General features: G+C 38.0%; 1 protein-coding gene across 3 annotated transcripts in view; it reads left to right on the top strand.

Annotated features, from left to right (window-relative positions):
- The window catches only part of MYOM1 (myomesin 1), a 190,403-nt gene that overhangs the window by 124,782 nt on the left and 42,631 nt on the right, over positions 1-22,990 (top strand). For 2 of the 3 annotated variants that reach the window (XM_077135886.1, XM_077135887.1), the window contains 7 exons: positions 5,964-6,088; positions 9,090-9,273; positions 9,840-10,014; positions 11,801-11,922; positions 13,132-13,419; positions 15,324-15,520; positions 22,649-22,775. In XM_077135886.1, the coding sequence (XP_076992001.1) occupies positions 5,964-6,088; positions 9,090-9,273; positions 9,840-10,014; positions 11,801-11,922; positions 13,132-13,419; positions 15,324-15,520; positions 22,649-22,775 (1,218 nt within the window). The remainder of the gene's footprint in view (positions 1-5,963; positions 6,089-9,089; positions 9,274-9,839; positions 10,015-11,800; positions 11,923-13,131; positions 13,420-15,323; positions 15,521-22,648; positions 22,776-22,990) is intronic. The other variant, XM_077135888.1, reaches the window with a different exon arrangement.

Below are 22,990 nucleotides of genomic sequence, written 5' to 3'. Positions count from 1 at the left end.
ATTAGCGAACAATGGGGTATACTTATGAACGAAAGTTGTGCTGCTACAAAAAGGAACAAAGTTGTGAGGCATGCAATGATGTGAATGGACATGTGGGACATTTGGTGAGACAAAATAAGCCAGAAACAAAAGAACAACAATGGTATGGTCACTTTAGAAAATGCTTATAAGAAAACAGGGGCCTAGATTACAAGCTTTTAGAGCAGACACATTAAGTCCAGAGTGGTGATTAATATTTCTGGATTTTGAGAGGCTGTTTTATATATATAACCTGATATTTAGAGATAAGAATGAAGCCGAACAGGTTGAGGTTAAAGTAATTCAGAGCATAGGGGTAAGGAAGACAATGTCTGTATTTTAGGACTTTAGTTACTTTCAACTAATTCTGTCATGTGTCCTTTCTGGCTTGTTTATATTGATGACTCTTCTCATTATGGGTTTTACTTTCTTGTTTCCTTGCATACTTGGTAATCTTTTATTGGATGCCAGATGTTTTGAATTTTATATTGTTGGATGTTAGATATTTTTGTATATATATAATATTCTTTTTTTTCATTTAAAATGTATTCTTCCCCATGATCATTTTTTAAGAACATTTCATCACTCTAGAAAAAGAAATAATAAAAAAGGAAAAACTCATACATACCATACACCCTACCCCTCCCTCTCATTGGCCAATAGTATTTCCATCTACCCAATTTATTTTTCTCCTTATCCCCCTATTTACCTTTTATCCATCTATTTTCTCCATTTATTTTCTCATCTGTCCATACCCTGGAAAACAGGAGCATGAGACACAAGATTTTCACAATCACACAGTCACATTGAAAAATTATATCTTTATATGATCATCTTCAAGAATTAAGGCTACTGGAACACAGCTCAACAGTTTCAGGTACTTCCAGCCACTCCAATACGCCACAAACTAAACAGGGATATCTATATAATGCATAAGAATAACCTCCGGGATAACCTCTCGACTCTGTTTGAAATCTCTCGGCCACTGAAACTTTATTTTGTCTCATTTCTCTCTTTCCCTTTTTGGTCAAGAAGGCTTTCTCAATCCCATCCCATGATGCCAAGTCCTGGCTCATCCTGGGAGGTCTGTCCCATGATACCAGGGAGATTTGCACCCCTGGGAGTCATGTCCCATGTAGTGGGGGAGAGCAGTGAGTTCACCTGCTGAATTGGCTTAGAGAGCAAAGCCACATCTGAGCAACAGAAGAGGTTCTCTGGGTGACTCTTAGGCCTAATTTTTTTCTTAACTTTTTTATTGTATAGTATAGCATATATACAAAGCAAAGAAATAAAAAGCAATAGTTTTCAAGCACTCTTCAACAAGTTACAGGTTACAGGTTACAGGACTGATCCCATAGTTTGTCATGGGCTACCATATGATCCTCTCATATTTTTCCTTCTAGCTGCTCAAGAACATAGGAGGCTAGAGGGCTTAAATATTTTTTTGTCATCATAATTGACTTTTTTTCCCGTTCTTCTTTTGTGAAAAATAACATATAGACAAAAAAAAGTGATAAAATTCAAAGCACAGCATCACAGTTGGTTGGAGAACATATTTCAGAGTTTGACATGGGTTACAATTTCACAATTTTAGGGTTTTACTTTTGGCTGATCTAAAATACTGGAGACTAAAAGAGGTATTGGTTTAATGATTCAGCATTCATATTCATTTGTTAAATCCTATCTTCTTTGTATAACTCCACCATCACCTTTGATCTTTCCATACCTTTTTTTAGGGGTGTTTGGGCTATGGCCATTCTGAATTTTTCATATTGGAAGGGTCTGTCACTAATATGGGGTAGGGAAATGGAACTATCTGATGTTCTGGAGAGGCTAGTTTAGGTTTCAGGAGTTAAGTGGACCAGGGACCCATCTGGAGGTTGTAGGTTTCTGGAAAGTTACTCTAGTGCCTGGATCCCTTGTGGAATCTTATATATTTCCCTAGAGTTCTTGAGGATTGGCTGGAATGGTTCTGGTTGGGGGTTGGCAGGCTATGATAGGTAGCAAGATCTAACTGAAGCTTGCATAAGAGCAACACCCAGAGTAGCCTCTCTACTGTATTTGAACTCTCTCTGCCACTGATACTTTATTAATTATACTTATTTTCCCCCTTTTGGTCAGGATGGAATTGTTGATCCCACGGTGCCAGATCTGGATTCATCCCTGGGAGTCTTCTCACATGTCGTCTTAGGCCTAATTTTAAGTAGACTTAACCTGTCCTTATAGGAATAAGCTTCATTGGGGCAAACCCCAAGACAAAGAATAGAAATATTCTTGACCTCTGTACTTACATTAATTGGAAACTGTTTGATCCTTTGAAGGCTTACCTTTTGTTAGATTGGATTGGAGCAGGCTTTAGTCTGGAGTAATTTGTCTGTGCTAAGAAGGCAATACTTTTCCAAGTATTCTACCTCTGATGCCCCATGAATCAGGAGATTTTTTACTCTAGCTGGTGGAAGCATGAACTATCCCAGGCCCTATGAGAGCTTTAAGGAATGTTCCCTCTAATTCTTTTGTGTGGTTCTTCCCTCAACCTCAGGTAGTTTCTTCACATGCATGTTAATACTCACTTGAGAGCTCCAGAGGGACCACCTGCAGATCTCTGGGGCCACCTCCTCTGTACTGTCCTTTCCTCCCGTGCTCAGCTCTGTGAGCTCTGTGGCCTTCACCCTCATCAAACTTCCAACTTCTTCTCCTCAACTCGGGGAGACCACCGGCTTCCATCTGGGTTCCCTCTTCCAGAGCTGTGGCCTAGAAACTTTCCCCAGATCGTGAACAGAGGCAATGGTAGGGCTCACTTAATATTTCCTGCTCTCAGGGATAACTTTCCTTTGCTCACTGATGTCCAGTGTCTGGAAACAGTTGTTTTCGTTTATTTTGCTTGGTTTTAGTTGTTTGATGCAGGAGGGTAACTCTAATTTCAAGAACTATGAAGGATCTAAAATTGTACCCTATCTTTATGCTATTCAGTTAGCATGTTGCAGTCTCATAGATGCTGGCAAAGGACATGAGATTCCTGGGTCTAAAGCTGAGGACCTGAATACTCACAGCACAACAGGCAGCACCAGCTTCATGCTTCCGTTGGTCCCCAAGTCCTATAGGGTAATGTGGAGTCACCTAGGAGGATGCTGCACACACAATGGGTTTGTGCCACAGCTCAGAAACCATGAGTTTGGGAAGCTCCCAGTCTTAGAAGGGGTTGATTACAGACCTGCCTCATCTTTCTCTGGATAAAGACATTATCTTCATTATCCTGGTCAGGAAACAAATCTGCTCTCTGGCATGGAGGATATACTTTCTTTATATTCCAAGGTTGTTTGCTGTACAAACATCCTTCAAAAGACAGTCTGGAAAAAGCTGATATAACATGTGCAGAAACCCCGTGGAACATTGTCTCTCAACACCAGAACTGTTACTCTGTCTTGGCCAGAAGCAGAAGTTGAGATTCATGTTTTAAATTGCTTTTGAAAATTATGACCCCACCCCTCTTTGTAAAGATAGAAATGATAATTTTTGTCATTGCTACTTTTTCAGGATCAATAGGGAAATTAAAATTTTCTAGCAGAGCAAGTAAAATTGTGGTTTTGCAGTCTTCCGATCTTTCCTACTAGAGTCCCTTTCCACTCTCCTTTAGGCTTCTCTGCCCCCCTGCTTGTTCATTCTTTCTATGGTATTTACCTAGGGCCTGCTAAGAATTCATGAGAGTATATAATGGGACCTGCAATACTAATAAAGGACTCCTGATGACTTAAAGTCTTCAAGACACAAAGAGAAAAAGATGCAAAAGTGCAATCATAGATATATCCTATTTGATTTGGTAGGGGGCAACTTGCCTTGCCGACTTCTACAAATGATATTCCTGGTTTCATGATTTCATATGTATTAGAGTCAAAGAAAAGATACAAAATAGTTTTTTTTTTTCAAGTTTCAATTCCACAAACATCTATTGAACATCTAAATGCAAGGCATTGTACTAATTCCTGCAGGATGTAAAGTTAAATAAGACTTAGTCCCTTTTCATAACCAGAATACATGATTTGAAGGTTAATAGTAGAGTTACAAAGGACTGTATCATAGGCAGGGAATCATTGACTGGGCAACGCTAGGAACACGGGAGATGCAATTGTGGAAGAAAGAGTGAGTAGGTTCTGAAAAGTAATATAGTGTGGGATGGCTTGGCCTTGGGATGGGTGTAAGAGAATAATAATCTATAAAATTGGAGGAAGAGGCAGAATGGGGGTAGGCCAAGGGCTTTGAAAATTAAAAGCAGAGTGTACCTTTACTCTAGGTTGGGATGACACTGTAGTGCAGCTGTTTTGCTGTAGAATGAATTATTAGGCCAGTGTTTCAGCTTCTTAAAATAACTATTTGCTAACTGATATATTACACACGAAAAGTGTTTCCACTTAAGTAGAAATGTAATCAATATGAGTTCTGGAGTCTTGAGTTCTGGTCTAGCAAATATGGATCAAATCCTGCATAGTGCTATATACACGGGTGTTCTAGTTTGCTAGCTGCCAGAATGCAACACACCAGAGACGGATTGGCTTTTAATAAAAGAGGATTTATTTTGTTGGTTCTTCAGAGGAAAGGCAGCTAACTTTCCACTGAGGTTCTTTCTTACGTGGAAAGTACAGGATGGTCTCTGCTGGTCTTCTCTCCAGGCCCCTGGGTTCCAACAACTTTCCCCGGGGTGACTTCTTTCTGCATCTGCAAAGGCCTGGGCTGAGCTGCTAGTGCTTAGATGAGAAATGCTGAGCTGCTTAGGCTGTGCTACCTTGCGTTCTCTCATTTAAGCACCAGCCAATTAAGTCAAGCATCACTCATTGCAGCAGACACGCCTCCTAGCTGACTGCAGAAGTAATTAGCAACAAATGAGTTTCACGTACCATTGGCTTATGTCTGCAGCAACAAGACTAGGTATGCTCACCTGGCCAAGTTGACAACTAAATCTAACTAACATAACGGGGGATGGAGAAATAAATAAAACATTTGGCTAAAGTTTCACTATTAATCCATAAAAGTGAAATTGTAATACTTGTCCTATCTTCATCACCAGGTGATTTTTTAAAAAAAATTTCTTGTTTTGAAATAATTTCACTTACACCAGATGATATTTTTATCTTATTAAAAAGAAGGACCCAGATCCTGGCAGCCTCTAGACATCTACAGTTTATAGCCAAATGAATCTACACAGGGAGGGTTTACCCTCCTTCAAAGATGAGAACAACATATGGCACTGAAGTCCCAAAGTCTCATTGGAGTTGGGTTACGGTTATAGTAAGACTGGTCTCCTCAGGAAGGGAGCAAGGGATCTGGAAATACATAAAAATCTAAACTAACTGTGAAGTAATTGGCTTAAGGCTGGACAGACAGAATGGAAATATACCCTCCACTAAAAACTGAAGGAAATACCATGGGAGTCAAGAGAATCCACTGGAGGTCCCAGTACCAAAAAGAGAATGACAAATTTCTGATCCATCCAGAAAGCTTTTTAAATGTTTTTCCACTAAGATGGGAATAAATCCATGAGATATTGCCGGATAGTCCCACATTGCTTCACCATACCTGGTAGAGCTCAACACAGAAGTCAAAATACACTGCCTATGACACTTTCTAGACTTCAGCATTCTCTTCGCTGGGTCCTTTAGCATGTGAACACACACTGCCCAATGCTAATGACCTCAGTTGTAAACTCCTTAAAGAAAAGAACAGTGTCCCCAGTTCCTTAGCACTGTGCTCTAAGTGCTCAATGGCATTCGAATGAATGAATCAATCAATCAGTGGCATTTTAGGGAGGATTTTAGAAACAAGGTACTTCTTTACATTATAGAGCAATAATGAACTGTTTCTACAGTAGCAGAGAAGAAGCTTGTGACTCTCTGTGTGTGCTGGGCTATCCAGAATGCGTGCCCCTCATTTTCCCTTCCTTCCTGTTTTTTCAGAGGGCGTTGTCCCTGGGCCCCCCACAGACCTCTCTGTAACAGAGGCCACCCGGAGCTATGTGGTGCTAAGCTGGAAACCCCCCAGTCAGCGTGGCCATGAAGGCATTATGTACTTTGTGGAAAAGGTAAGACTCGGGGATCAACATTTAACTCATGACACTTTCCAAACATTTCTTTAAATAAGTAGGGTTAAATTTCCAGGGGTGAGGGTTGTCCTGAATTCTTATCAATTGAGCTTTCTCTAGAGAAAAATGCATATCATACCAAACTTTACCTCAGCGTTCAAGGGGGTTGTGGATCCCTGAGACTTACCCAAAAACTCCTTAAGTGGCCCACAGACCCTTGAATGATAACCCCCAAAGGAAGGGAAATGTTCCTGAAACTCTAAATTGCCCCTGACTGCAGTGTTTTCTAGAGAATTTCTCTTATCCCTTGCTCAGGTGATACTTCTCATTTCTTCTACCATTTGTCCTTCCCAGTAGAGAATGAGCACCAATAATTGTAGAGGGTCTGAAATGTGAAGTTACAGTACTTGAAAACAGCCGGGACAGTTGGGGAGCACAAGTCCTCATGTTGCCATGTGCTTAGCTGGTGCTACTCTGAGTACAGGTTAGGATGGGGGTTGGGAAGTATAAAACAACGTGAAGTAGAGGCTGTTTCTTTTCTTCAAACATCTGACAATTATATTGTCGATTAGAACATTAGAGAGGGCAGCGTACAACAAAGAACTAAAATGTGCAGAATGATCAAGAGTTATATGTAATTCTGTCATCTATGTGGATTTGATGGGGGTTCAGTTAAGTATTTATGGCCAGCAAATGGAGAAAAGCCAAGACCCTGGACAAATATAAGTTGGGGGGAGTGGTGGGGGTGGGGCCTGACCATGCTGCAAGCGCAGAGAGAGCTAAAGTACATTTGTTAAGAAACTTTTGATTAGAATGTGATTGAAAAAATGAAACAAAAATGTTTATCTGATCTTACATGTAAGAAAATTTACCTTTTTACTGGCAACTATATACCCTATTTTTTAGGATAGCAAATGAGCCATGTTTGTACATTTTTGTATAATTTTTAAAAATAAAATTTTATGACAGCATGATAAGGTATACTTTATATTTTACTTTCATAGGAAAATTAGAGGGTTTTTTTTTTTGCAAAAATATTATGGCGCTCAATTGATTTTCCTAAAGGTCCGTTTCTTTTATCCTCAATGCTGTTGTGATGTTTCAATTTCAGAATACCTGTTAGGTCACCTCCCTGGCAGTTGCCTTAAGAGCATAGCTTTCACAGGTGTACAGGGGCATGCAAACATCAGAAAATGAGGTAACATAAAATTGATATGTGCTTTATTTTCATAGACTTTTAATTATTTAAATTTGAAGGCTCTTGAAAAGATTATCCTGGAGCTAAAAATGCTAGGGTCTTTGACTTCTTTTTCTTAAATACTTTTCTTCAATATGGACATTTAATTCATATCTTTGAAGTGATTTCCTCACTTTCTTATTACCCATAGCAAATTGGTAAAAATAAATGTGTCATCTCTCCAACATGCAGCATGGAGGACATCTTCCAAGAGAGTGTGGTTTTACCCAAATAATATAAAAAAATTTATATTTCTCTTAATTGCTATATTTTCTAGATATTAGCTTCAAATAAAAGTAACAAATAGCATTCTAAACTTTCTCCTTTTTTTTTTTTTTTTAAATATAGGGCAAGAATAGAATCATAGATAAATGTTCCCTTCCTGGTGTGTTTATTACACACCCCACTGAATCTCTTTGAAATGCTCCACAGGAAGAGATTTCTGACTAACTTCAGTGACAGTAATTACCATCTTTCCTCTGCTAATCATATAGGAACAACTAACCACTGAGGCCATTTCTTCAGTGAGTCAACTTCGGCTTCTGTTGAACATTTCCTCTGTTCGCATAAACTAATTTTTCCGTGAAAGCCTGTAACTTCCCTAGACCTAAATATATACATGTCTGCGGTTAAAAATTTAAATATTCTTCCTCCAGCACACCTATTGGTATGGGCTTTATTGTCTCCCACTTCAAGCTGATGAAAATTATGCCTAGTGACATACTGGCATACATTTGCAAAAATGTATCATCCTTAACAGCTGATCAACCTGTCATAAGATTTGGATTTCTGGAAAATGTTAAAACGGTAAAAAAAAAAAAAAAAAAAAAGGTCCTGTAGCAAACTCAGGCAAGGAAGTGAATTTCTGCTGTTGCTGATTTTGGGCAGAATTGACAGTTAGAATAGGAGGGAGAATGGATTACTGAAGACTTCTGCTTCTCTTCCTGTATTCTCTGTGAAAGCTGAAATACATACCACACCCTGCATTCAAGGATTTCAAGGTCACTCTAGGTCATTCTAATTCTAAGCAAACTTCTCCAGTCTCTTTAAATAGTCTTCTCCATTGTTTATTCTAAAATTTGGGCAAGAAAAAAAGAGCACCTTTATCTTTCACTGAGAAAAAAAATTGTTATTTATCTGCTGTGTGCCAAATAGTACTAGGCTCTGGGTCATAGCAGCGAAAAGGACAACTACCTGAACTCATGGACAGAGACAAAAACCAATTTAATTTCAAGGAATGATAAGTGTTTGGACTAAAAATAAAGCAGGCTAAAGGACCGAGAGTGATGGGAAAGAAGTGAAGAGCTCTTCTAGATTGGCTCTGGGGAAAGAGCGGCCAAAGAGGGCCTTTCTGTGGAGCACAGACTCAAAGCATGCTAGGAGACATTAAATAACAGTTATAGCAGTATGATTTATAACAATGTAATTAAGATGTAAATATCTAACATGTATTAAGTTTAATTACCTACCCTAAAAATTAGAGAAGTGACTGACCCTGAACTATCCTCAAAGTAAATGAAGGCCTTTTGCAAGTAGGCCCACGGTCCTACTTAGTTAATGTCCAAAACCATAAAGCCACATTGCATCTTCACAATCCCGGGAACGTCATAAACTTCATCCCCCATTTCCCTCCATCTCTTCTTGGGTCCAAATCGTGCACCAGGCACCAGTTTGCTGGCAGATGAATGAAACTGCCAGGCGCCTGGCCTCAGGCACACGTTTATATAGCTGTGCCTTCAACGGGGCTCCCTGTTCTGGCCGCAGTGTGATGCAGGCACGGAAAACTGGCAGCGGGTGAACACGGAGCTGCCCCTGAAGTCACCTCGCTTCGCGCTGTTCGACCTGGTGGAAGGAAAGTCCTACCGCTTCCGCGTGCGCTGCTCCAACTCGGCCGGCGTGGGGGAGCCCTCGGAGGCCACGGGCGTGACGGTGGTCGGGGACAAGCTGGGTGAGTGTGGCCAGCCAGGCGGCTGTGGCCATATTTTACTTCCATCCAAGAGAAAATCCCGAGCCAAGATTGGAATCTGTATCTGTATCTGCACGCCCGTACTACTGTGTAGTTGGTAATTAGCAATACTACTAATATACCAATTAGAATATATGCACATATATAGAAAGATACATATATGGAGAGCGAGAGAGAGAAGAAGAAATAATGGCATCCTGCTTTCATCTTATCAATTTAAATACTTGACTTATACCTTAAACAAGAATGGCGCTACTTTTGCTTATGAAAAGTAAGGTGCTCCAGAAGCTTCAGTAGCATTGCTAATGTGTTTTTTTCTAGAGTTGATTTGTGGGTCCGTGGATATTTATTTAGTTTCTCCTTCTGCCCCCAAACTAATGTATTTCTTCTGCATGCTTTCTACTTTATCAAATACACTGTAAAAGGAAGCAACCATGTATTTGACGTGGTTATTTGTGTAAAGTTTTTGTGTGCATGTGCATGCGTAGGTAATAATAATGAATTTTAAGGCCACCCTGAGTTTTATCACTGCTTTCTCCTTTTCTCAGATATCCCCAAGGCTCCTGGCAAAATCATACCAAGCAGAAACACAGACACCTCGGTGGTGGTTTCTTGGGAGGAATCCAAAGATGCTGAAGAGCTGGTCGGGTACTACATAGAGTCGAGCGTGGTGGGCTCTGGCCACTGGGAGCCCTGCAACAACAACCCCGTGAAGGGTGCACGGTAACGCGAGTGTGTGTGCGGGAGAATGCTGGGGCCTGAGAGACCCAGAGGAAGGCAGGGGAATGGGTGCCTGCTCCTGTGTAGCAGCACAGACACCCAAAGGAGGGAGGCTTTTAAACTCTTAATACATTTAATATCCAACTGGGTTTAAAATTGACTGTGTCTGCATGCAATACATTTGATAAAAAGTTTACTTGTGATGTTAAATACTTAGCGACATGTAATACCAGTTATAGTAAAAGTTCATATGAAGGCTCTTTTCTGATTTTTTTTCCGTCCTGTTATTTCTTCCTTTCCTCCCAGCCCCCATTCTGATCTTTAACACCCAGTGCGATGCTAGACAAATTGCCCACACATTTCAGATGGACAGAGAAAAAAGGATCAATGTTTGACAGATTCTGAACATCAGCACAAACCCTGTGCTAAGGAGGCATATGCATCACCCAAACAAGGACATTCCGAATATTTTTGCTGCCTCTTTATATCGGTTTCTCCTGTGGAAAGGGTTATTTTTTTCTTGCTTTCAAATATTTTATCAACTGGCTTTGCAAGCTGATGGTGAAATCAGGCCTGCACCCAAGCTCTGAGCCTTCCCCTTTGCTTTAAGATCAATCTGAGATAGTGTCTCCCCCAAAATTTTCTCATAGGCTTTTTATCCAACTGTTGATTTAGGGGCACTTCTAAGTCTGAGGGCCCCAGCAGGATGAATTGTTTTTGCAGAATGTGGGAGAGAAGACAGGCACAGTGATGGAGGCAATATGCTTTGCAAGGGATTCACTTAGCCTGTTTCTGCATTTCAGTTTTACTCTGAGTTCTCCACCATTTTCCTGGCACTGTTTTGTAACATTGATGGAGGGGAGGCAGAGCCTGCCTTTCCACAAATACAGCGTAATAGGCTCTAGGATGGGCACTAATTTTTTTTCATCTTTGTACCTACAATGTATTGCCCAGCACCTGGATCTCAGAAGTGCTCAATAAATATTTGCTAAACTGGTCTCACCTAATGGACTGAAGAATTGCCTAGATTACAGCTGCCTTTTAAAAATATTTGAATGTGCTAATAGTAATAGAGTTATTAGTGGACATGGGTTTTCTCTGCTTGCAGTCCTTAGGATGGGATAAAATATCACCATGGTTCGTGCAACAGCTATTGATAGCCATCAGAGCTGTTAAAGACTCAGGTTCTTTTATGTGTGAAACTGCCCAGGGACTCACAGCTCATTATTGGTTCCTTAAATCTAAATGATAATTCTGGAATTTATCTTTCACCTTATTTTTAGATTCCGGTGTAATTTCTCAAGTAATTGTGCCTTCCCTGGCATGCAGGGAGACAGGGACTAGTTCTCTGTGAAATAGCCAGATGTTCCATGCCTTACAGCCATAAAAATATAACTAAAATAGCCATTAATAATATTATTAACGTTAGCAGTTATTAAGTGCCTCCTAAATACCAGCTGCTGTCATGCTACTTTGTATACTTCACAGCTGACCTTTATAAAAAAATTATTAGATTGGGCATTATTATCCCCATTTTACTGCTGAGCACCCAGAGGCTCAGAATGGATAAAGAACTTACATAAAACCAGGACTCTTCATTTGTTTGACAGAGTAATTTTAAAAAAGCACTTTAGTCCCCTCCTCGTCCAAATCTCTGTGGTTACATGGATTTCTCTACATCTTTTTATTTCTTTAAAAATAAGAATAGTTTTCTTAATGCTAGATTGTTCAGTTAAACTAATAATCGTGTTCCCTAGAAAAATCTTTAAAAGCTTTTTTTCCCTTCTAGATTCACTTGTCATGGATTAACAACTGGTCAGAATTATATTTTCCGAGTCAGAGCAGTTAATGCAGCTGGACTTAGTGAATATTCACAGGATTCAGAAGCTATTGAAGTAAAAGCTGCTGTTGGTAAGTTTCTTATCCATCACTCTGTAGGGAAAAAAAATTGCAAATTGCAAAGTTATAAATTCAGATACCTTCCTCTCCAAAAACTGTTTAAAGCTTCTAATGTTGCTCAAAGATTCCATCCTGAAAAGATCCTTTTCTCTAAGTCTAGGTGGCATCTAACCCTCCATAGCTGTCATTTTGCAGATCTTCATCACTTATCCAGTTTCTGTGCACCTGTAGCCTTTCCATCCTCACAAGTCCAAGTGTCCTCAGATATTTCCCATGAACCCTTGCGTGAGACTCCATTCTGACTTCATGCTCATCCTGGAAATACGGAGGGCCATGGATTCCATAAAGTGGTGTCTCATCATTAACATGCATCATCGTGTCCCTAAAGAACCATCTTCTCTGGGACACAGCGTGGCTTGTTTTCACTAACAGCACATTAACACGCTTTTTACAAATGCCTTTAAAATTCATGCAGGGCACATATGGTTGCTTAATCCTATGTTTCACCTCTGCTTGCAAAGTAGTCAACAGAATAAAACCAGTAACAGTAACTATATGTATGTGCTTGCTGTGCCTCCCAGTCTCAGACAGGAGGTAAGGGGTCCAGGTGGTTCAGAGAAATTAAAGCAAAATCTGTGATATAGTAGCACATGTTTAAAGAGAAGGATCATTTAGTATCAATTGTTAACATCCGATGTTACTTTTTAATATTCTTTCTAAAATGGACAATAGTGAACATGTTTCTTTGAGGTTGGGAGGTACAGACCATTACTATTGCTGAAATGCAAATACTTCTAACTTCATTAATCAGGATCATTAATATTATGTTCCTTGTGTACTTTGTGGGCTTTTTTTTCATTCTGTTGTGTCATAGGGGTTATATCTCTCAGGAAGTGTCTGGGACTTGCTTTTTCTTGTGTGTACTAAAAACTTTTTGGTTTCTGCAAATCAAAACTATTCCTGTCCTATCTGTGGTTTTTGTTGTCATCATTCTCATTTCTTCTTTTTCTCGAATATGGAGAAGTTGAGATGTTCCTTGATGTAAATTATGTGAGATATATATTTTTCCACATTTCTTGCAAATCAAAGTGATTTCTATTAAAACATTATTGTTTTTGTTCTGTTTGCAGTCCTGCTGTTTTTCTCTTTGTTCGACTAAATAGGAGTAATTTATACTGCACCCAGGCTCAAAGTCTTTTTGTTGTTATCTGGCGATTATAGGGGGAGGAGTGTCTCCAGATGTGTGGCCTGAACTGAGTGACTCACCGGGTGGACTAACAGACTTCGGGGGAGGCATGCATGAAGCCTCTGGGCCGACATTTAAGAAAGATGCTTTGCTTGGTAGCAAACCTAACAAATCTTCGCTACCCAGTAGCTCTCACAAACTGGGCAAAACAGAAGTGAGTAAAGTAAGTGAAACAGTTCAGGAAGAGCTTACCCCATCAGCAGAGAAAGCAGAACTTAAGAGGGAAAGTCAGTCTGGCCCTCTGAAACAGCAGAAGGACCTAGGTGAGAGTTGAACGAGTAAAACTGTTCCATCCGTCTCCATCAGTGTCTTCACTCCTCGCTGTGAGATCACTCCCTCCCATCTGTGTTCATTTTCATCCATGTTAATTTTTGATTTCATGTGTTTTCAGCTGTCCATTTGAAATACTTGTGTTTAATGAGCTATCAAAGTAATTGTATGTAGGTTTTGTGTTTACCCATTATTCATTTATGTTTAATGACAGTAGAACTTTTAAAGTAATTTGGGTATAGAAACCTTTTCGGTTTATCAAGGCAGACGTCTCTGGACTCATTTTGCCTAGAAAATTGGAGACGAAGGCAGAAAGGACTTGATTTTCATTGCCTCTTCGAGGTCCTTTGAAACATTTGTGTTCAAAACATGCATAGGAAAAATGGACTTCACAAAGAAATGAAATTTTACCAGGATTGTAATTATTAATGTCTGTGGTTTATCCTCAAGTCTTCAAGTCATCCTTTATATTTAATTTAAATAAATATAGGTAACATGATCTCTTTGAGTTGCCATGAAGGGTTTGACAGAAAATTAAAATCATATATAGCTAGCCTATGATGCACAGTCCTCATTACCAGAACCAATTTACTTAAGATTATTTATCAGTAAGCTAAGAGTTATCTGACTAGGATATTTGGTGCTTGTGTCATTTATTCTAGCAGCAATGTTTTTCTTATAAAATAAAATGAAATTATGACCTTCCTATGCTGACAAATTATAAAATGCCTCACGTCCATCTCCTATTTTTACCTCATCCCCAGCTTCTGTAATGTCTTTATTATGTTGACACATTTATTTGTCCCTTCAACTCAAGGTGAGATAGGATATTAATTTAGGAGTTCACGGTGAACATAGATCTGAAAGAGAAAGAGAGAGGGGCCAGGGGAGTGGGAGGGAGATTTTTTTATGTTAAAATTAAGGAGGTGAGGGATGGAGAAGAGAAACAAAGTATGTTTCATTTTAAAACACTACATTGTTCTGAGAATCTTTTTGAATAAGAATCATATAGTTTCTATACCTCTTATGATCGAAATAAATATTCAGAAAAGTATTTTTGATGTTATTGCACATCTAGATGGATTTCTGTCTAACACCTGCCCTGCTTCATCTAAAACTATAATTTCAGTAGTTGAGTGGAAAGTTGATCAGCAAAGTCACTTTAAATGAAGGAAGACTTTATAAATATTCTCCAGATATTTTTCTGGCTAGGCACTAAAAAGCATGATGAGAGTTGTTTACTATTTTGTGCTATATGAACAATATTCCAAGAAATTGTAAATAATGCTACGAAAATTTCATTATATACTAAGAAAAAGCCACATGGCAGACCATGCCTGCCTTTAAAAGTGGTTTCTTAAAGGCAGTCTTTAGCTGTACTCCAGAATAAGATTTTTCCTGTGTGCAGATGGAATTTGCATAGTTGTAAGGCCTTAAAAAGGTTAGCATTTTACCTTCAGTGAAATGCTAACTACCTGGGAATATGGAAATTCAAAATGAGCAAATTGATGTAAAAATTTATATACGTATTCCATTTTCCTCAGGGAGCAAATGAAAAGAAAACTACATAAGGAAATAATAAAAAAAAGTGCCTTGGGAGAAATTTTTTGTTTTTGTGGAAGACAGAATCATTTCTTCACATTATTGTACCATTTTGCTGTTAATATTTCAAAACTAATTTTTCCCTAGGGGACAGATTATTTTTACCTTTGGAATAGTAATTGCTGTGCACATTTTTTAGTATTTCTCCATTTTTTGGTCATATGCCAGATCAAGGGCTCACATTTTAGTTTTACAGGGCAAGGTCTGTTGCCCTCATGAATGACCCCCACTGAACAAGTTTAACATACGTAGAATTATAAATGCATCTACTCATGAGCTCTTCATATTGCAACAGCGGCACCATCTCCACCCTATGATATCACTTGTCTTGAAAGTTTTCGTGACTCAATGGTTCTTGGATGGAAGCAACCAGATAAGACAGGAGGGGCTGACATTACGGGCTATTACGTGAACTATCGTGAAGTCATTGACGGGGTGCCTGGAAAATGGAGAGAGGCCAACATTAAGGCTGTCAGCGACCAGGCATACAAGGTAAAGGATGTTGTGACTTTTTTGGGTTGTGTGTCAAAGATATGTGCTCACACACACACCCTCCCTGCCCCCCAACCAATTCATTCCTCCAGGGGCCATTGTCTGGAATGATGGGACTTTTTGTGAAAGACATACCGAAGGAAACACCAGACAGGGTCTGTGTCTTCTGAGTCATGCATACAAACATCAAAATTTCTTAGAACATGAACTATGAAATGTATACTTCCTGTGAACATGAGTGTTTCTTGTAAAACTTCCAAAATATCTGTAGCTAATATACTCCTAGCTTCAAGAGTCCCAGGACCCAAATATCCTGAGTTTTTGACTTTCATTATAATGTCCAAATTGCAGAGGATGAAGGAATGTGGGCTTGATGGTCAGACTCAGCTGTTGTGAAATGCCCCACCTGTGAACTGTCCCCTGAGACATGCTGTGATGGCCATACAGGATGCACATAAGGTTCCCTTCTACACGTCAGCGTCCACTGCTCAGCCCACCTCAACACACCTAAGCAGTCTGTGTCCCCAGAGCTGATGGCTCCCACATTGAAGTATCATGGGCAGGTCCGAGCTTCCATCTTACAAGGCTCACAGACCCCATTCCATAAGGGCAAGAGAAGGCAAGGCCAGGAAGCGTCCCCCAATTCAATGCAACAAGTTTCTAATTTCACAATTAAAATTTATAAAATATTGCACATATGGAAAGTGCAGAAAACAAAATTATTTCTAAGAATTTTGCATGTCGATGCATAAAGCTATAGCTCATTCTTTTTCATTACTTTAAAGAATTCCGTTAGATGACTATGTTAGTTTGCCCGGTCTGCTGTAATGAAATATCAGGGATTAGTTGGCCTAAATGGCAGGAATTTATTAGCTTGCAGTTTTAGAGGCTAGCAGCCCAAAACCAAGGTATCAGCAGGTCATACTTTCTCTGGAGTCTGTAGCATTCTGGTGGTAGCTTGCCAGCTGCCCTCCATCCCATGGTAATATCTCCATCTTTTGCCTTCTTCTGTCTACTGCAGTGTCCAAATTTCCATTGCCTATAAGGATTCTAGTAATACCGATTAATGTCAACCTTGATTCATTTTGCCTTTTTCCTTAGTAGGCTCATTTACAAATGTGTTCACACCCACAGGACTGGAGGTTAGGATGTGAAAATGTCTTTGCAGGGGACACGATCCAACCCACAACAAATGGCCATAGCACAGTTTACTTTTCCTTCAAGTACCAATTTATATTTGGGCATTTTTGCAATTTTAGCAGCTGCAAGCAGTATAACTGTATGTTTTTTGTACATGTCTCCTGGCACACATGTGTACTAGTTTCTCTAAGTTTTACCTAAAGGTAGAATCACTGGTCATAGAGTTTATCTTCAAATTTACTAGATGATTCTTACACTGTTTTCTAAAGAGCAGGGGAATTCCCTTTGCTCTACATTCTTGCTGACATTTGGTATATTCACACATTTCTAGTGTGGACATCTTTTCCTAGGTGTATAATCCAATTTGATATCCTTTTATCAATTTTTGCCTGTTTTTCTAATGGGTATTTAAATTGATTGGTGAAATTCTTTATATGCTTTGAATATAAATCTTTTGTGGCTTTATAAGCTGCATATATCTTCTACTCAATGACTTTCATCTTTTCCTCTCTTTATGGTGATTATGTTAATTTTAATGTCATCAAAGTTGTCGAATTTACTGTAGTCAGAGTTATCAACTATTTGCTTTGTCATTAGTGATTTTTGCACCTTTTTAAAGAAATATTTTCTCCATTCCAAAGTCATGAAGATGTTTTACTGGATTATATTCTACAAAACTTTAAAGTTTTGCTGCTTACATTTAAGTCATTAATTCACCTTTAAATTTTGTGTATGATGGAAGGATACTTAAAGTTCATTTTTCCATGTTTTGATACCTACAGTTGTCCTAGCATTATCTGTTGAAAAATTTGTCCTTTTCCCACTATTTTGCTAGGCTAGCCTTATTCATGTTCGACTGCACTTATATGTACATGTCTGCTTCTGTGTGCTATGTTCTTTTCCATTGGTCTATTTGTTCACCATAGAAAAATATAATTGTTTTTATATATTAATTTTGCATATAGTTGTTATATGTAGTTTTTTGTTAAACTTGCTTATAGATTAATGTTATTTAGAAGTTCTTTTGAATCTTCTATATATGTATAATCTCTATATATGTAATTACTCTATATAATCATATGTGCCAATAATGAAAATTTATTTCCTTTCCAAATTTTATATCTTTTTTTAAATTTTCTTATCTTACTTTTTGCCTAGAATTTATAGTACAATGTTGAATAAGAAGTGTTGATGGTGGTCATTCTGGAATTGAACCCTATCTTAAAGGGAAAGCTTTCAGTTTTTCATCCTTAAGTATTATGTTTGCCTTCGATGTTTGACTATGCCTATTATCAGCTAAAGGAAGTTTCCTTCTATTCCTAGCTCGTTAGGAGTTCATTAAAATTATCAAATATATTTTCCAAAACTATTGAGATGATCATGATTTTTTTCCTTTAATTTTTTCTCTCCTATAATTTTAATATGGGAAATTATAGGAATTGTCTAATGTTAAAACAACCTTGCATTCTTGGGATAAACCCAGCTTGGACATAAAGTGTAGCTTTTTTATATATTCCTGGATTGTGTTCACTGTTATTTTTGTTTAAGATGTTTGCTTTTATGTTCATGAGTATGATCGTCCTTCCATTTTTCCTTTCTGTACCGTCTTTCTCAGGTATTGGTGTCAAATTTTTTCTAGTCTCAGGAAATGAATTGGAATATGTTTCTTCTTCTCCTCTCTAGGAGAGTTTGTGTATTTTTTTCTTTAGGTTGTTTGGTAGAACTCTCTGGTGAAACTATCTGGAATTTTTTCTGTGGGAAAATTTTTGACTAATGAATACATTTTTTGTGTGTCATTTTAAGCTTACTTTATGTCACTTTGGGGAAGTTATTTTTAAAGAAATGTGCACATCTCATCTATACTTTATGTTGGCGTACAGTTTTCCATAATTTCCTTTTACAATATTTATGATGATGCCTCCATTTTTTATTACTGACAATAGCTATTTGTATCCCTTTTATTGTTTTTTATCTTTTAATGGAATAGCTTTTTTTTTTTTTTAACATGGGCAGGCACCGGGAACTGAACCCAGGTCTCCAGCATGGCAGGTGACAACTCTGTCACTGAGTCACCGTTGCTTGCCCTGTGTCCCTTTTATTCTTAATTGTTCCTGCCAGAAATTTCACAATTATATTTTTGTGAAAGCCAACATTTTGGCATTGCTCAAAAGCTTTTCTATCTTATTAATTCATATTCTTATCTTTTCCCTTCCTTCTGCCTTTGTACAATTTATTTTACTGTTCTTTTTCTGACTTCTTGGAGTATATACTTAGGTCATTAATCTTTTTACTCAGTTGTTTTAAACCCTGTAAATGCATCTTTAAATACTACTTTAGCAGCATCCTGTAAGTTTATATATATATATTTTTTTCACTTCAAAATAATTTACAATTACAATAAGAATTATTTTTTTACACACAGGTATGTTAGAAGTGTAGTTCTTAATTCCTAATTCACATTAAAAAAAACTATTTCTTGCTTAATTACTTCATGGTAAGAGAACATACTCTGTGTGATTTCAATCCTAGGCAATTTGTAGAGAGTTGATTTGTGACCCAGAATATGGTCTATATTGTATAAATGCTCTTTGTATTCTTGAAAAGAATGCATGTTTTGCAGTTGTTGAGTACAGAGTTCTATCTATGACCCTTAGGAGGTATTTGTATTCCTATTTTTAGTATCTTCTTTATTGTAACTAATTTTTCGTCAGTTTCTTCTATTGAATACAAAAGGAAATATGTTTATAATGTCCCGTAATGATTATTTGTTCATTTCTGCTTATAGTTGTATAAGCTTTTGATATGTATACGTATGCATATTTATATACATACACCTTTATCTAAGTATAATTTATAACCACATTTACCCATTTAAAATGTTGCTTTATATGTATTTTGAAGTGATATTATTAGATACATTCAAAATGACACTCTTTACTGGTAATACGTTCTGCCTTAAAGTCTACATTTATGTTTTTAATATAGCTACATCTGTTTTCTCCTGGTTGGTGTTTACATGGTATATCATTCTATCCTTTAACTTTTAATATTGCTATGACTTTATGTCTCATAGATAGTACATAGTTGGGTTTATTTGTATGTTTTACTGCCTAACAGTCTTTTTCATATAACTGGTGCATTTAATGTTATTACCAATTACTTTTTAAAAAAAACTAATCACCTTGGGTGCACGAATGGTTCAGTGGTAGAATGCTCACCTTTCATGCTGGAGACCTGGGTTCGATTCTTGGACCATGCAACCCCCCTCCAAAAAAAAAGAAAAAAAAAGTAATCATCTTATTTTATGCCTTCTGTTTGTTCTGCCCATTTTATTTCTTTTATTTTTATGTTTGGGGTGCCTGGTCCGGGAAGCAAACCCATTTTATTTTTATTTTTCGTTTTTCTGCCCTTTTTTTTTTTTTTTTTTTTTTACTACTTTTGATATATTTTTTTATCATTCCATTTTTTCCCCTACCTTATCTTGATAACTATAGCTTCTGGAGTTTTGTTTATTTGTATTTTTTGTTCAGTTTTGGTGTTTACTCTAGAGGTTGCAGCCAACAAACTTAACAGAGTCTAAATTTATTCCATTGTTTTATTCTCTTGTCAGAAACATAAGGACCATAGAATACTTTAACCCATTCACCTCTTCCCAACTTGTATGTTTTAGCTTGTGTGTGTGTATGTGTTAATTCCATCTCTTTCTACCCAAAAGGCATTGTTATTGTTTTAGAGAGTCAATATTTGATTATATTTATATTTACATAGTTACCGCTTTATTTGCTTTTAATTCCTCATGTTTGACTTTCCATCTGAGATTACTTTCCTTTTTCTTAAAGTAAGTATTTAAGAATGTCCTTTAGTGGGGATCTTCGAAGAGTAAACTCTCTTATATTTTTTCAAATCTGAAAGTTTCTTTTTTTTTTTTCTCATTCTCCAAAAGCATTTTTCTGGGTTTAACCTACTATAATAGTAGTTGTTATGGGTTGATAGGGTTGTTACAGATGGAATTTGGCAAGTTAAAATGTGGTCAGACTGGACTCTTCATCCTTTGGGACTGGTGTCCTTATAAGAAGAGGAGATTTGGACCCAGACAGAAAGACATGGGAGAATTTCCTGTGATTCCTGAGGCAGAGGATGCCATGGATTGCTGGCAAGCAGAAGAGTCATGCAACAGATTCTGCCCCACAGACTTAGAAGGAAGCATGGCTCTGCCAACACCTTAATTTCAGATTTCTGGCCTCTACAGCTGTGAGATCATCAATTTCTGTTGTTTTAAGCCACCCAATTTGTGGTGCTTTGTTCCAGCAACCCTAGAATTCTAAGACAGTAGGTATTTTCTTTCAGCCCCTTTCAGTCCTTTGAAACTATAATTCTACTGTCTTCTGGCTCGTTCTTGTGGTCGACACTTCAGTTCTCAGTCTGTTTCCTCATTTGAGAGTAGTTTATTTTGTTTTGTATTTTTCCCCTGAGCAACTTTTAGATTTTTCACTTTGTCTTGGGCTTGCTGTAGTTAATTATGTGTTTAGGTATAGGTTTTTTTCAAAAAATTATCTGCCTGGAATTTGGGGTGTTGGAAGATTTTTGAATCTGTGAGTTGGATCTTTCTGGAAGCTCTTTCTGGAAAATCCTTAGCCATTCTCTTCTAAAATATTGTCACTGCCCTAATTCAACATGTGTTTGACAGTTCTCACTTTGTCTTTCATGGCTGCTAGTCACTCGTCTCCTTCCAGCCTTTCTATCTTTCCTGCACTGGGGTCACACTATCAGTGTCCCAAAGCAGCCCTGGTACCAGACTAAAGCACTTTTAGATTCTAGTTCTCTACATCACAGACTCCCTGAATTAAAAGCAATTTTCCTTTTTAGAAGGGATATTTGTGTGCATGTGTTTAATCAAAAAAGATGCTTATATTATTCTGTCACTTTAACACAGACATTATATTCTACTTCTGCTCCAAATAATTGGCAAGACGAATGCTCTTGAAGATAAACTTATTATTTCCTGATCAAGTCTCACGTAGACTGGATCATAGATATACATTATTTTGTCTTGACTGAAATCCTAAGTAGATAGACTTTGTTAACTCAGGTGCTTCTACCAGCACTTCCATCTATTGAGCATTTGTAATATGCAACAGATTGTTAACATTCCATGACTTTTTTTTCAGATAAACATATTTCCCGCATTTCTATTTTGCACATGCCTTCACATCTATTATTTTGTCACGTACTTTAACCTCACAAGAACCCAATTCCAACCAAGGGATATAAAAAACATTAGTTCACCCAGTCAAGAGCAGAAACAGTATAAGAATTTGAACGAGAATTCCTGGTTTAGAACTCGTTTAATTTTCATCGATTAGTTTTTTCTTGCTGCATAATAACTTACCAATAACTTAGTGACTTGAATCAACCCTCATTTATTATCTCCCAATATCCGTGGGTCAGGTGTCTGGGCACAGCATAGCTGGGTCCTCAGCTTGGGGTCTCACAGGCCTGCAGTGAAGGCGTTGGCCTGGCTGCATTCTTGTCTGGAACTTGGGGTCCTCTTCCAGGCATTCAGGTTGTTGGCAGAATTCAGTTCCTTGCATCCGCCACCCTTCTTGGTGAGCAGTTCCCAGTATGGCCATTTGCTTCTTCAAGGCTGACAGGAAAGTGTTTCTCTTCAGAAAGGGCCCAGACCATCTTTTAAGAGTTTTTACCAAAGTCTGGTCTACCTAGGATAATCTCTATCTGATTAGGGACCTCAATTATCCCTTCTTCTTTGCCACTTATGTTATGCGTTCATAGGGCTGATATTCCAATACCTTCACCACATTCTTTTGGCTACAAGGAAGTCACAGGTTTCACCTGTGTTCAAGGGGAACAGATTATAAAAGCTACAACTCTTTGGGACTCTCCCTAGTGTGTTTTCCACACTGGAGGTAAATAAATGTTGAATGCCTACAACAAAACAAACCAACTATATGTGATATTGTCAATGTGCAGATTAGCAACTTGAAGGAGAACATGGTGTATCAGTTCCAAGTGGCAGCCATGAACATCGCTGGGCTGGGTGTCCCCTCTGCAGCAAGCAAGCCCTTCAAATGCGAAGAGTGGACAATTGCGGTGCCAGGTAAACCTTGGAAGCCCTGTCTCAGCACTGGGATTGGAGTTTAGGTAGTATATAAACACCTTTTAAGGGGAAGGAGATCTCTTGGCCCCTAATGTTTACCTAAAATATTTTAAAGATAATATTAAATAATAGGTATATAATTTCCTTATGCTTATATTCCAAATAAATCCTATAGTTAAACCTCTGGTTCTTGTAGGATAGAAAGACACACCCAA

The sequence above is a fragment of the Tamandua tetradactyla genome, chromosome 18 (assembly GCF_023851605.1).
Source record: "Tamandua tetradactyla isolate mTamTet1 chromosome 18, mTamTet1.pri, whole genome shotgun sequence".
In the NCBI taxonomy this organism is placed as follows: domain Eukaryota; kingdom Metazoa; phylum Chordata; class Mammalia; order Pilosa; family Myrmecophagidae; genus Tamandua; species Tamandua tetradactyla.
The sequence above is the reverse complement of the archived record's forward strand: the minus strand, read 5'-3'. Positions and strand labels throughout refer to the sequence as shown.